Here is a 14018-nt window from a genome sequence, read left to right as displayed (position 1 = left end):
AGCTGGACACGTTGGCGACCAATCTTCTCTTCCGGCACAGTGAAGTAGTCGTTTTCCAAGACGATCAGGTCAGCAAATTTGCCAACCTCGAGAGATCCAATGTACTTGTCGGCCCTGAGAAATTTGGCGCCGTTGATAGTGATGGCGCGAAGAGCAGCTTCGCGTGAGATGCCTTCACCAGGAAACGTGCCATTGTAAGGAGCGCCCTGAGATGCCGAGGAATGCGGATTACCGGGATCACCTGACCGCGTGACTGCTATCTTCAGAGCGAGGAACTCGTCGAGAGGATCCACTGGCCAGTCACTCCCGTATGTGACCGGACGACCGGCTTTCTCGATCTCGGCATAGGCTTGCAGGTTCTGGCGGCGGTAGTCGGCGAGCGATGGGAACGTGTTGGGGAGGTATGAAGGGGCGAGCTGCGACCACTGGAAGCTCATGATGGCATCGACCTCTAATTCCTTGAAACGGCGCCAGTCGTCCTGGTGAGAGAGCTCGTCGTGTGCTAGACCTAGGCGGAAGTCGTGCCCGGGGTGCGCTTTACGGAATGATTCGGCGGCGTCAAGACCAACGCGAACGGCGAGATCGCCGTCGGCATGAAGTTGCGCGTCTATGCCGGCGAGGAAGAAACCTGAGAGAGTACGTGCAAGGATCTCAGGTTCCCAGTACGTCTTCTTGAGAGTGCTTGGGTCTGGCGCCCATGTCGTGTTAGACCCGTTGACCAAGCTCCAATATGGCTCGATGAGAGCTGCCGTCCTTGCCGGATACGTGATGACACCATCCAAGAAGGCCTTAACGGCCTGCCATTTCAGAGATGGAGCAGGCTGCATTGTAGAGTTGTTATCGAACCCACGTATGAGCTCGACAGTCTTGGCCACCAGATCAGGCACTTCGGCGACGGAGCTTGGAGCATCGATACGGTAGTCAAAGAACGCTCGTGCGCTCAAGCCTCCTCCCTGCTGAACAGCTTGAAACACCTGGTCGTACTCCTTCAAAGCCATCGCCTCTTGAAAGGTAGTGATACCGGACTGGCGCAGTAGCTGCATAGCAGCTAGAGCGGCCTTCACGGCCTCTTCTGGTGAAGGCAGAGGTATGCCGAGTAGATCAGAAGCATTGTCTTCAAGTACGCCTGAAGGCTCCTGGCTTCCGGGTAGCCGTTCGATGACGCCATTGGATGGGTTCGGAGTCGCAGCGGTGATGTTGGATATCTCCAACGCCCGCGAATTCACCAAGATGGTGTGATAGTCGCTTGAGCGGACGACTACAGGGCGTTTCGTCTTCAGCACATCGATGCTTGTCTTGTCGACTGTTCCACTCCGAAATGTCAGAGTCGAGTAGTCCACATTCACCGCTTCCATCCAAGCGTCATCCGGTTTGTCGTGTTCGTCGTCAATACAGCGTTGGATGTGTTGGAGAACTCCAGCTAGGTCGAGAGGTTGGTAGTTGAGATCGCATTTCAGAAGAAAGATGCCACCACCGAGGACGTGCATGTGAGAGTCGATCAAGCCTGGAATGGCAGCGTGGCCTTGAAGGTTGATTACCTGGGTCGCATTGCCAATGCGTACTTTGGCATCTTTGTTCGATCCGACGAAGGTGATGACGCCGTCTTTGATTGCCAGCGCCTCGACCTTTGACGAGTACGCGTCAACCGTGTAGATGGAGCCGTTGTGGAATACAGTGTCCGCAAAGGATGGCTGTCGTGCTGGTATGGCGTTCGTTGCAGCATACAGCGCTGCCGTGGTGAGTATTCGCATGAGCATAGTGGTTCCAGAGGCAGACATAGAGAAGCTGGTATGTAGAACTTGATGGTGAGAATGCTCATACTCGGTTTCGATACCATATATAAGAAATCAGTCATAATACCGGTGATTCCAGAGTCCGCAACGCGCGAAGCGTATGCCTTCAGTATATCCTCTCGGCCGTAAGCGATGTTGTGTCTCTTCCCTAGATAGGAAAGTACACGCGTTTCTGGAATGGCTGATTGCTACGAAGTATCGCCGACAGCCTCATGTTCGGATGTCTTGGCACTCCCGAACCGTCAGCGACAACATGATGGGATGACACCCCACATAAGCAAACTTCGTACGAATATATGTACGAGGAGATTCGGGGTTTCGGAGTCCGGAGGAGAGATCTTTTGTGCAATTTGAGGAAAACAAGTATTTCTTGCAGAATGAAGGCGCAGCGCGAAACGGTGCTTGGATTCTACATACATCGAACGCGTCGCAGTACATTGCGCATCAATGAGATGTACACGTCCGCGGCCAGTGGATAACGATATGCACCGTCTCTCATATGTAGGCTGCACAAATTTCTAGACATATCAGCCTTTGATGGCATCGGCCAACGGTTGAAACCACGCTTTGGCCAGCTTCTTATTACCCGCATCATTCGGATGAACGCCATCGCCGGTCATAGTCTTCGTGTCGAACCCAGTCCACGCGTCTACGACCGTGATGGGGCTATCTGCAGTCGTCTTGGTTGCCGCCCATGCTTCAATCGCAGTGTTCAGGGCAACGACACGCTGCCCACACTCGGCGCAGTTCGACGGATTCATGGGAATGATCTTCGCGGCGAGAATCTTAATCGTGGGCTTCGAGGCGCGCATCTGGTCTACAAGCTTGCTGAATGCAGCAGTGATCTCTTGGGGCGAGCGGTTGCTCCAGACGTCGTTCGTACCGAGGTGCATCATGACAATGTCGGGTTTGGCGGATGAGAGCCAACCGGGAAGCTGGTTCTGGTTCGCGATATTTACTGCCAGAAAGCCGCCCTGCCGTTCCGGATCAGCCATGCAATAGGTACGTGATGATAAGCTTACATGTCCCTCGTTCTCTCCGTCGTATGGAAAGCCACAGCCCTGGCCAGCTAGACTGCCTACAAAGTCGGTGTTCTTGATACCGGCTTCTTGAAGGTTTTGCCAGAGGTAAGCCCGCCAGCAGCCCTATGCCGTGATTTAGTACGTGCTGCAGTAGTATTGGGGCAAAGTACATACCGGGCTACCGGTGATCGAATCGCCGAGAGCCATCATCTTGACCGTCGATTGGCGCTTTGCTAGTTCCATTGGAGTTGCTGATGCTGCTACTGCCAAGGCTGCGATAGCCAGCCATGCCGAGCGGATGGTGACGCGCATGTTGGCAGAGTGTATACTTTTCGTAACGTGTTGGGCGGAGCGCAACTTCTAGATTGTAACCGAATGCCTATGTAGTGCAATCTTTGTGTCCTTCAAAAGCAACAAGAAATGTAAGCCGAAGGGCTCAGCACCGCTTATCCCAAGAAAGAGCCGGCTGGTCTAGCTGAAGGTCTTGATGTAGTGTCTAGTTGGCGGTAACGACAACCTCTGCGGTGATCATGGGGTGCTCGATTCCAGTAATCAGATGTCGCTCTGCCAAATAACCACGGAGAATGGCCCCAGAAGTCGCTCCATAGATCCACAGTTCATCTCGAAATGACGCACCCCGCAATATGATGATCAATCTTGCACGAGAAGACCCACCAATGGAAGTTGTCGACGGGAAGGTCTTCCATATCTGCTGTACTCCCATTCCAACTGAAATGTATTGGTCTTCGCAGGTGCGACGCCCAAGTTGAGGTAAATCAACAGGTGCTATATGCGATGCAGCCAGTGCGGCCCACCGAGCTCCGCGCCGAAGTGGGATGACAACTACATGTTCACGTCACAAGGCGTGACAGGGGGAGGCGCGTGCACTCCTAATGGCGATGGTGTCGTCGCAGAAGATATTGAAGTTTGATGAAGGTGGTCGTGAGTGATGCGAAGAAAGGAAGTAGACCGCGAGGTGGGACGATGCAGCGGCGCTCAAGGCCCGGAGCGGGTCGCGCACTTCCCCGCTGCCCAGGCGGTCATCGACACTAACGGCAAAGGATTCTAGCGAACTGTTGTTACATGCCCAGGTACCTACAAGGTAGCAACTGTGCAAAGATTAGTCATATTCGTTTTATCGTGTTCCTCAACCCCAAGACAAGCATTCTACCACGTCGGACGGTCGGATGATAGCCCCCGAGCCGTACCCAAGTACCTAGTCTTGCTGAATGATGCAAAACTCGACGCCACGATAGAGCGCGATATTCGTCCTGCCACCTCATTTACATCTCACAGAGAGCGGTCCAGTAAATGATGGAACACGAGCTCTTGCTCAACTGCGAGTCCCTCAGCGCCATACTTAGACACTTTGCATTCGTGAAAAAGGTAATGTATATACTAGCCTGCTGTTTCCTCGGTCTCGACATCAAGAAGACTAAGGGGAAGAAGCTTGATAGTGGTACACTTGTTCCCCTGCGTGTTCTGAATAGATTCTAGTGGTTATGCCAGACGCCTTCTTCTTGTCGATCGCAATGTTGCGACAACCGCAAAACCACGACCAGATGTCTGAAATAGAGTTTAGACAGATCATGAAGGTTTATTATACGCGATCTAAATAAAAGCTCCGTTGATATTTACATCCCGCTAGACGCTACAGGTGGTTTCGCCGTGCCATGACATGTCAGATCTGCGATCGGGCTGTGTTTGAGTTCGCAACCAGGAGAACGGCTCGGAGCTCTGGGTATACTTGGGATTGAGAGCCGTTGCAAGGAAGCCCTGTGCGGAGTGAATGTACGTGATTCTTCCACGACCATGGGTACATGTTTACGGAATATTTCGCCATAGGACGCGGTGCAGAAGTCCGATCAGATTCGCATCCCGGGTATAAGATTGTTCCATCCATGACCATAGCAAATTGGAGATTCCCATTGATGAGTAAACATCGTACGACTAAAGTCGATGATCTCGTGAACTGTCACCGTTGAGCGTGATGGGAAGCGTCACAGAACATTAGCGCATCAACGAACCTACTCGGATCTCCTCGAGAATAGTGTCCTCCTGAGAACACTAGAAGCGGCTCCTTGGGCACGTCGAACATTGCTGTCCTTCCATTCTGATCTGCTAAGGCACGTCAGTCGTCAGGATCAATGAAACCCGGTACACTGGTGATGCAAAATCACCGGCCCTTCTTCTGCCGGTTTCCGATCTATGTATATGAGAGATGCGATTCGTCTAACACACGGTGTTTTGCTACTGTACTCAACTACGCGAAGACGCCCGGGAGGCAGAGCGCCGATCGTTCGGAACATCCTCCGACAGGTATGGAATCGACTAGCGATCCGGTTCGCGGACCGATTGAGATTGCTATAAGTACGCACGCGATTCACGTTCGCGAAAGGGAGGCAACAGGTATAAGAAGCGACCGGCATGTTGGCGCGCAATCGGGCCGTTACCGAGGTGCCAGGCTCGAACGGGCTAGTGAGCGATGTCTGTGGAGATGCCGGTTGGTGATCGACAGCTCCGTCGGCATCGTCGACGTTGCGTGCCACAGGGAGCATCTCCGCCAGACGCGTGGCTCACGTGTCATGCAGATGACGGCGGCAGGTCGGTTCAAAGCGTCTGTTGATGTTGAGGCCTCATGCTTGGCCGTGTTAGGCAGGCGGGATATCATAGCCCAGCGCTCAGGTACGTATCTTGGTGCGCTATCCAAGAACCCCTTGGGCACTGGGGCTGAGACTATACTCGAAGGATATCAAATTCAAGCCTTCCGGCGGGTGGCGCTGCATTCTTGCCCGCGTCCATGATCACGGCTAATAGTGGAGGACAAGACTGGCATTAGCCATTCAGCGCGCGGCGGAGTTCGACTGTATGAACGAGTGGTGGGTATAGGAAAGAGGCGGTTTTGCGCACTGCGCCATCAGGCTCAGGAGATGATAACCGAGATGTGTTCCCTGGCAGGCGGCACGTCGCGAGGCACCGTGCGCTGTTCCGTTGGGAGCTTTCAACATCAGACCAGGGAGTGGAGAGGAGAGGAGACGGGTTCATGCATGTGCAATTTTCGGAAGAAAGATGTCAAATTCTATGTAACAATCGCTCAGTGAAGTACCGAATTCGGCTCCGCGACGAGATCCTTCTGGCTCTCGCTGTCGCTGATGCGCGAGCTCTGCTCGAAATGCTGCTCGAAATGTCGCGAAACATATATGTTCTTACCATACATGCCTCCTTCTTCAGAAGTTGTCTGGTATGGTGTCGTGCTACCTGGTCGACCCAATTCGAAATCATCATCCATGCGTCTTGCTGTGCTCCTGACACCAATCTGCTTCGCGCTGGCTCCAGTGCCCGTGCCATTTCCGTAGATTGCTTTGCTGGCGTTGAGTGATGAAGAGAAGCCGGGAATGATTTTGACGACCAGTGGCTTGAGTGCAGGTAGTGATGCGCACACGATAGCAAGGTTCATCTCGATCGCGGACCAGTAAGCTGTTGGTGCACTGTAATAAGTGTTGTCGTCGGGATGTGCAACCAGGACGACGAGGGCGTGGAGCCGAAGGATCGATACGACACACACGAACCATCCGATGGTGAGGATAGCCAAGAGAGCAACCTTCTGACGCATGGCGATTTGCAGGGTCCAGATGACTCTAACGGGAAGGAAGGCGACGAGAAGATCCGTTACAATGTTGATGCTGGCATTCACATACCAAATTCTATGACTAGATTAGCATTGCACGTCGTAAGGCTAAGATCTTTGGTAACACTCACGTCTTGTTGTCGATACACTTCGAAGTCGGCTGCTCCAGGATCTTCCAGTAGGCGTGGACAGGAACGCATGTGAAGATCGAAGTGATGATCGTAGATATACCCCAAAGGATGCACACGGCCATGACGATGTGGAGAGGGATGCGCATCTCTCGCAGAGTGAAGATTCGGCCGTACTGCAGAAGAATAGACACTTTGGTGAACATGAGGCTGGCGTTGTAGCAAATGATACTCCAGAACAGGTACTGGGATACATTAGCTTGATAGCATGAAGAAGGGATGGTTCCTCACCTTCAAGATGATTTCAACTCCGGTAGGGAACTCGATGAGGGCAGCGTGTTTGCCGTTGCCAGCGTTTGCTTGCATGACCTGAAGTATACCGGTGGCGATGGAGAGAGCCATGGAGACTACAATGGTGTAGTCTTCCCATCCTAATGCTCGTCCCAAGTATCGAAGCCGAGTAAAGAGACGTAGGCCAACGCATATCACCGCGATGCATGTAAAGGCAACGACGATAGACTTGGTGAGTGGTCCCCGATCGTCCTTGGCCAGGGCAGCCGACTGTTCTGGTGTTAAAGGATCCATGGCGGTTGCAAAAAGGTACAGATGATGCCACACGTAGCTTGTCGATGTGTCGGACAGGTGCGATGAGGCGACCAAGGCAATCCTTTACATATGTATTCGCGGTTCCCTGTGTGTGGAAGAGTACATATGTCAGGCACTGCGCCCAGAGGTACCTGCACTGCAGGCTGCACGGGCTAGTGCGCCAGTTCACACAGAATCGGGATGCTACGTGGTTTGAGGAGATGTCCGAAACTCAAAACCGATGGACAAACATGACCCTGGAAGCAGCGGTAGGGAAGATCTGGGGAGATGCTGTACCTAACGAAGGAGCTAGACTTAGCGGACGGCAAGAAGTTGGCTCGGGCCAATGAGACTTGACACTCCTCACTAAACGCGCAAATAGTCTAGATTTGAGGGGGTATTCTCATGGCGAACCGCTGCAGTAAGCAAGACGCTATACGGACTCACTTGCATGATGCAGTCTATGCGTTTCCCATGGTGGATGCTGATCTTTGCCGCCAACCGAATGAACGTCTCCCAGACCAGGAACTCGTCCCTCGGTTCGCCGGGCGAAGATCCTGCAGGTGCTTTGACGAACGAGCTTTCGCGTGGCGCACCCGATGTTACACAAGAATTCGTCTTGGTCGAATACACGACGTCCGTTGCCGAATGACCAGGCAGTCTAAGTCCGTACGGGATGGCTTTCATGATCAGGGGAGAGCTCAGCACGAAGCTGTTGGCGCGAGCATACTGCGATTGTTCCTTGTATGGTCGACTAGGATTGCTGTTCATGGCCCTACCCTTAGCAAATCGTTCGGCCCCTGGTACTGACTGGTGAAGTTGTGCGTCCGCGTCAAGATGATATCTTCACATGCTGAGGGGTACACCAGCACGGAATAGAACCTGGACAGGGTACCATTCGAAGTTGGTAGCGTCATGCACGAAAGCCACCAAATACCGGCTAATTTGTGTGGTGTAATCTTCCCGTAGTCCTAGTGCGACACTAAAGCAGAAGATGGCGAGCCTTGATGTTCGGAAGCATCCCTGCGGATCGGACTTGAAACTCTATCATCTTTAGCTGCCTTACCGCGTACCAACCTGGTGCGCTCTGGTCCGCCGTTCAGGACAGGCCCTGGAAATAACTGATTAGAAATATACATCGTAAAGTGCTTGTAAGGCGGGCCGCCTTTGTCCGTGTTGTGAACCTCGCGTTTAAAGAAACTCCGGTTGTACGGATGAGGCGCCACGCCACGCCACGAGTCTACCGTGTCTGAATTGTTCTCAACAGGCGCGGAAGGCCTCGCAGCTGCAACCACACTCTTGTGCGTCGCAAACACCGTGCGAGATCATCTCGCCTAACACAAGCCTGCTGAGTGTACTGCTGAGTCTTGTCACCGATCAGGCGTCACACAACATCGCGATGCATATGCCATTTTGGCATACCAAGCAATGCAGCATGTCTTTCGCGTGGGAAAGATTTGCTGAAGGATCATTCGTGAGGTAACGTCCGTTTCAAACTCGAGTACTGCCTCAGGAACCGTGATCCCGTGCAGATATTGTGCTGGCAGCGGTATAACGCGGGGTGCGGCAGGAATCCTACAGCTGAGGTGTGCCCGGACAGGGTCGGTTACAAAGTTTGCGCTACGTCAGCGATGCAGCCAGACGAACGCCCATGCGGCATCAGTTGATTTGTGATCTGTTGCGCAGTATGAAAGAAGTTTCGTAGAAATGCGTCATGACTTTGCCATGTAGCGGGCGTGCAAGCAAGTGGATGCCTGAGAAGGGAGAAGATGCCGGAACCTCGGAAGCATCTCGTGAAACGTGATCTCAGCCGGAACGGGTCGATAGCGCCAAATCGCGTCCTTGGCGCACTAGTCTAGTTCGAGACCGCAGCAATGATTCCATGAGAGCTGACCCGAACACCAGCCATAGACTGTGGTGTCTTGACTAGCCACGCAGATCTCCGAACCTCCTCAACGATGCAGGATTAGCGTGCGTATCTGAGCTGTAACGTGGGCTGCGTTGTGACACGCAAGTCCATTGCTGTTCCCATTCTACAGTACCGCACCTCTGGCACCTTCACGTTTCAATAGCTTGAGTATGTACAGCCAGGGTCTTCCCAGATCCTGCACGAAGATGGGTTCGCCGTTGGATCGACATATGGCAAGGCATCTTCGCGATTGACACCCTCTACCTAGGTAAGTAAGCGAAAACGTCGCAAGGCGCCCCGCAGACCCGAACGAACAGTTCAAGCACAAGCCAACGTCTTCTCAGCAGTCTCGAAGCTTCAGTTCAGCGATCGTCGTCCCCTGATCTGCAGTCACTGGTCACTACCTAGATAGTCAGAGACCTCCGAACCAACATGTCACCTCGCATTAACACACCATTTCACGTATGCCAGAACTTTATGTTCTTGATGCCATCTGCATGTCGCCATTCTAGTCTCCAAAGCGTTTGAGAATGCTGCGAGCAAGCACAAATCCGCCACGTGTGGACCGCGCCACTTGAATCACATTGCTGAGAGGACATGTGAAGCGCGAACTGACGCGGAAGGCGCTGCATGATACCGGCTTGGACGCGAACATCATAGTCGATGGTCCGGGAATAAACAACGATATAATTGTCATAGACGCAAGGCGGTCTAAAAAGGCCAGGAGAATGGCCACAGTCTCCAGCCCGGTATCCAAACGTTGGTGGCCGGCTACCGAAACTCAAGGCTCTCGTGTGCTAGCTAGCTTCACGCCTTGCACCCAGTCCATCGTTCTTCGGAATTCGGAAAGCAAGCTGCGGGCGCATCTCGCTTGTCGGATGAGTCTCCGCTGCCGTAGACTGAGATGGACGATCATTCAATAACACTCAACGTTCGTACGACTGCGTGCATCTGTGTGATTACTATACGCATGTAAAGTTTTTTACTCACTAAGGTAGAACCGCATGGTGTAGAAGGACAGTAGCCGATTGGCGTTGAGCTCATGCTGCCTACACACTCACATTTGCTGGACCCCGACTATGCTACTACAAAAAAGCTTAATGAGCAACAAATAAGCTTTCTGCCTTACTCTTTGCCACTATGATCCTATTGTGCAATATCTCTCACTTTCAAGGAGAGAGAGTCTGAATTTGAGAGTCACAATGCTCTAGCCCAAGCCAATCAATGCCGCGTAGGCCTATAGACTTGTCATCCAACGATGACGACAGGATACTTGCAAGACGATCTATCTGGTCTCGATTCAAAGACGAATCCTCCAGTTCAAGGCCGAGCTTCAAGTATCCTCGTCCAGGGCGCCTACGATACTGCTGGGATTTGCTCGCATCATGTTCCGATTGCCCTATCGGTGTCAGAAGAATATGGCGCTTGTTCGGTAGCAAAGACCACATCTTAGAGCTTATGCCTGATCGTACTGGATTCATCTCAATGCACTGATGAAGGTCCTGAGTCGAAAAAGCGGAGTTCCCGTTCTGGTCGTGAAGCTCGCGCAGACCGTCAATCCATACGCGCGTGAACGAGTCGTAGCCAGGAGCTACCTGCTCACAGCTGTTCATCAACTGAAAACGCCTGCCAGTCCGCTGATCCCCGTAGTTTGAGTCGCTTTCGTCGTTGGACACATGACGTATATGGCCATTACCCACATACGTTGTGTCCAGTATCGCAAGAACATCTCCGTCAATTTCGTTCGAACAAAGAAAGTCTTGTGTCTTGTACCAGTTTATCTGACCACCACTAGAGGTGCCACGAGCTGTTGATGGTTCCAAGGACGATAGAAACTCCAGTCGATCGGTATCCTCATAGTGGATAGCATGGCCATTATAGAACACGATTAACAAGGTATTAGGATGATCGTGCGTCTCGACGAATGTGGTTAAAACTCGATCCATCTGATGTTGTGGTTTGCTTCGGTGGCTGAGCTCAACAACGTCAGTCTTGAAGTTAAATTGCTCCCGGAAGACACGTGCGAGCTCCTCTACCTGAGATCAAGTTAGACCATGCTCTTTAGTCTCTTTCAAAGATCAGAACACATGCGAAACCTCCAGACCGTACTGGAATCTGACTTGAATCTGAAACTACTTACTTCGTCGCTGGTTCGCAACTCGTCCAATTCATCCGTCCATTTCAACAGCAGCACAGCAACGTTTGCATAGCCCCTGGGTGTTCCCATGTTCCTGGAGATTGCCTCAGCCCAACGGTCCTGCATTGCCAATGAATACTACTGCGTCCTGTCTCGGGCAGATTGTTTCTGCTTTGCATTGCTCCCTTCTGGGCCGGGAAGTGTCGTTTCAAAAGCTTCCTCGGCGCTTCTTTTGCGTGAGCTATCAAGTGCTAGCTTTCGCTCAATCTCCAGTTCGAGGCGATCGAACGCATTTGATTTGCCCTCTCCGTAGATAGGTGGCATGTGTACGTCGAAGAGGCCAAGTAGAGAGTAGATTGCGTCCTCTTCGCGTTTGGTTTCCCGTCCAGCTGCCCAGGACATGCGCTCCTCTATACTGAAATCTGAGAGACGCAGCGGGGATGTTTCCAAAGCTCGCGAATGAATAGCTGTAGCGTGGCGAATAAGCTGCGACAGTGTTTGCTTATCACCAAGTCGTTCACCATCCACGGTGAAGAACTCAACGGAAGATGGAGCGAGTAGTTCCTGTAGAGTCCAGCCTCTGGTGAACCATTTGCTCTTCTGGAACGCAGTCTTCCAAGGCGTTCGAGGCGGGGCTGTCACATCGGAAAGATAGACGTAACATCGGGTTGAATGTTGATACCACGAGAACATGGAGTTGATCGCTTTCGAGAGTTCCACGCTATCTTTCTTATCGATGCAGCACGTGTCCACCTAACAGGTATTAGCCGACGCGCAAAGGAAGAGGAACATCGTCAGGTCACCCAGAAATATTCCAGGCCATCATTGGCAGCTTGGTTGGCACAGAAGTGTAGTTTGGCATAGCCCTGCTTCTCTTTGCCTCTGCCTTTCACGATGTCTTTGAAGGACACTTCATCGTTATCGGAGCCCCAGGTATGTGACAGTATCGCGTAGGGTGGCAGCTGTCTGTCGTCATAGTCAGCAAGGCTGAACTCGCCGTCGGTGTCACGCCGTAGAAGGTGCATGCTGTAAAAGCAGTGGAAGGAAGCTGATCAAGTCGACGTTAGAGGTGGTCGCGATGAAGATTCGCAGATCGTGCGCTGACAGCAGCGAAGGAACGAAAGATAACATGATCATGTCAGCAGTGGCGTGGCTATTCCGTTGAGGGGTGGAGGTGCATCCTTCTGAAGGACATGGGTTGGCGTCGCGCGAAGCTGAAGTGGGGCGGGGCAGATTGGCAGGGTCTACACCGGCTCTTGGAGACATCCAACACCCTGGGCACTAGACATCAACAACAAGAACGAGCGGTGACCGCACCATGAGCCTTGCGAATTTGAGATCTCTTCTCAATGAGGCAGAGCTGAGCTGTGCTACTACCTAGGTACCACCATGCGGCCATCTGCCGGCATAATGAGGCCACCCTATTTGGGGGACATATCGAACGCCCGCCCCTAGAGGATCCAACCAAAGCCAGGAATCTGAGAGTCTACATCGCGTTAACATTCTGCTAACATCCGCTTGCCATGCTCATGTAGCCAGCGAGGCGCCTGCATCGTGTGGTGGTTGAACAGGGTGAGCTGCACGCAATATCGAGTAAGCCGGCTGCGCCCCCGAGACGCACATCTCAGCCTTCCTAATCTTGTCAGCCATGAACTCATAATCCTGGCTTCTACCCCCTTCCTGCAATGTCCGATCCTTTGTTTGACTTACTGAAACCGTTTGCTGCTTCGAAAGCACAGGATGGCGGATCCTCTCAGCATCACGGGATCCGTGGTAGGCATCACTGCAGCCGGCGTACGAGTCTCCGTGAAGCTGTACGCCCTCGCCGAAAAGGTTGCGACAGCGAGCCAAAGAGTTACAAGTATCGCGGACGACATCAGCAGCACTTGCGCAATCCTCAACCAGGTGCGAGAACTCATCATACCGCAGCCTGATGCGCAAGGCACGCTGAAATCTGTCTTCAACTCCGTCGCTCTCATCGACATCTCGCGCGCTCTTCGCCACTGCAGGTCTTCCTTCACAGAAACAGAGACTCTTCTGCGTCGCGCGTTCGAGCAGGTGGGAAAACGGCCCGCCCTGCATTCAAAGATTGAGCTCTCTCCGTTCGAAAAGGCAAAATGGCCGTTTCTGCAGCCACAATTCGATGAAGTGCGCAACGATCTTCGAGATGCGAAGAGCAACCTTGTTCTGATGATTGCTGTGGCTAGTCTTGCTCTTGCGCAGAGGGACGGACGACAACGACCGATCCATGAGACGGAGAGACTGGAACTCGGGTCTACGATTGTGCAGCTGCAACGGGCGAGCACGGTCAAGACAAGAAGTGAGAGATGGAACTCACATGTACTTTATAGACATAAAAAGTTTACCAAGCCACACTCATCTCTTGATGTAGATGCGCCAGGTCCGGTCAGTTCACGTTCAGGACCAGGGGGTACATCATTGCCACAGCGAGTAATGGCTCATAGTCCAAGTTACCCGCAGGACCCGCATGTCTCATATCAAACCATTCCCCAGGAACCTACGACATCCACCCCATCATTCGAGGCGACGGCAGTAGCCCAGTGCCATGAGGAACAGTCGCAAGAGACACTGGCTACAGCGAATGACGATGAAACCGCCGCAGTCAATGATGATGTAACCTGCCTCTATTCGGGATGGACTTCCACTTATCTCCGTGGGCTTGCAACAGGTCACGGCGACTCTCTCTTGATAGATGGAATGGAGCTACCCCACGCCTCACTCGAGAAACTGGTCAAAACATACACCGACGAAGGCAACGATCCACATATCGCGTTGTCAGAGCTCACACGACAGCA

General features: G+C 52.6%; 4 protein-coding genes across 4 annotated transcripts; 1 reads left to right on the top strand and 3 right to left on the bottom strand.

The window, feature by feature from the left end:
* Positions 1-2320: 2320 nt before the first annotated feature.
* J4E86_003648 (uncharacterized protein) lies at positions 2321-3127 on the bottom strand (the record flags this gene model as incomplete). The annotated part of the gene is made up of 3 exons (XM_051444201.1): positions 2321-2767; positions 2816-2938; positions 2990-3127. 3 exons carry the CDS (start codon positions 3125-3127, stop codon positions 2321-2323), a joined length of 708 nt encoding a protein of 235 aa, XP_051303826.1.
* A 2782-nt stretch (positions 3128-5909) lies between these two features.
* Positions 5910-7156, bottom strand: J4E86_003647 (uncharacterized protein; the record flags this gene model as incomplete). Its single annotated transcript, XM_051444200.1, has 3 exons — positions 5910-6519; positions 6575-6816; positions 6863-7156. The coding sequence occupies 3 exons, from the start codon at positions 7154-7156 to the stop codon at positions 5910-5912; spliced, it is 1146 nt and encodes a 381-aa protein (XP_051303825.1).
* A 4184-nt stretch (positions 7157-11340) lies between these two features.
* On the bottom strand, positions 11341-12227 carry J4E86_003646 (uncharacterized protein; the record flags this gene model as incomplete). The annotated part of the gene is made up of 2 exons (XM_051444199.1): positions 11341-11955; positions 12006-12227. The coding sequence occupies 2 exons, from the start codon at positions 12225-12227 to the stop codon at positions 11341-11343; spliced, it is 837 nt and encodes a 278-aa protein (XP_051303824.1).
* Positions 12228-12942: 715 nt separating this feature from the next.
* On the top strand, positions 12943-13772 carry J4E86_003645 (uncharacterized protein; the record flags this gene model as incomplete). The annotated part of the gene is made up of 2 exons (XM_051444198.1): positions 12943-13522; positions 13717-13772. The coding sequence occupies 2 exons, from the start codon at positions 12943-12945 to the stop codon at positions 13770-13772; spliced, it is 636 nt and encodes a 211-aa protein (XP_051303823.1).
* Between the last annotated feature and the right edge of the window lie 246 nt (positions 13773-14018).

The sequence above is a fragment of the Alternaria arbusti genome, assembly GCF_024043155.1.
Source record: "Alternaria arbusti strain BMP 1465 chromosome Unknown scaffold_4, whole genome shotgun sequence".
Lineage (NCBI taxonomy): Eukaryota > Fungi > Ascomycota > Dothideomycetes > Pleosporales > Pleosporaceae > Alternaria > Alternaria arbusti.
This window is presented reverse-complemented; position numbering and strand designations above follow the sequence as displayed.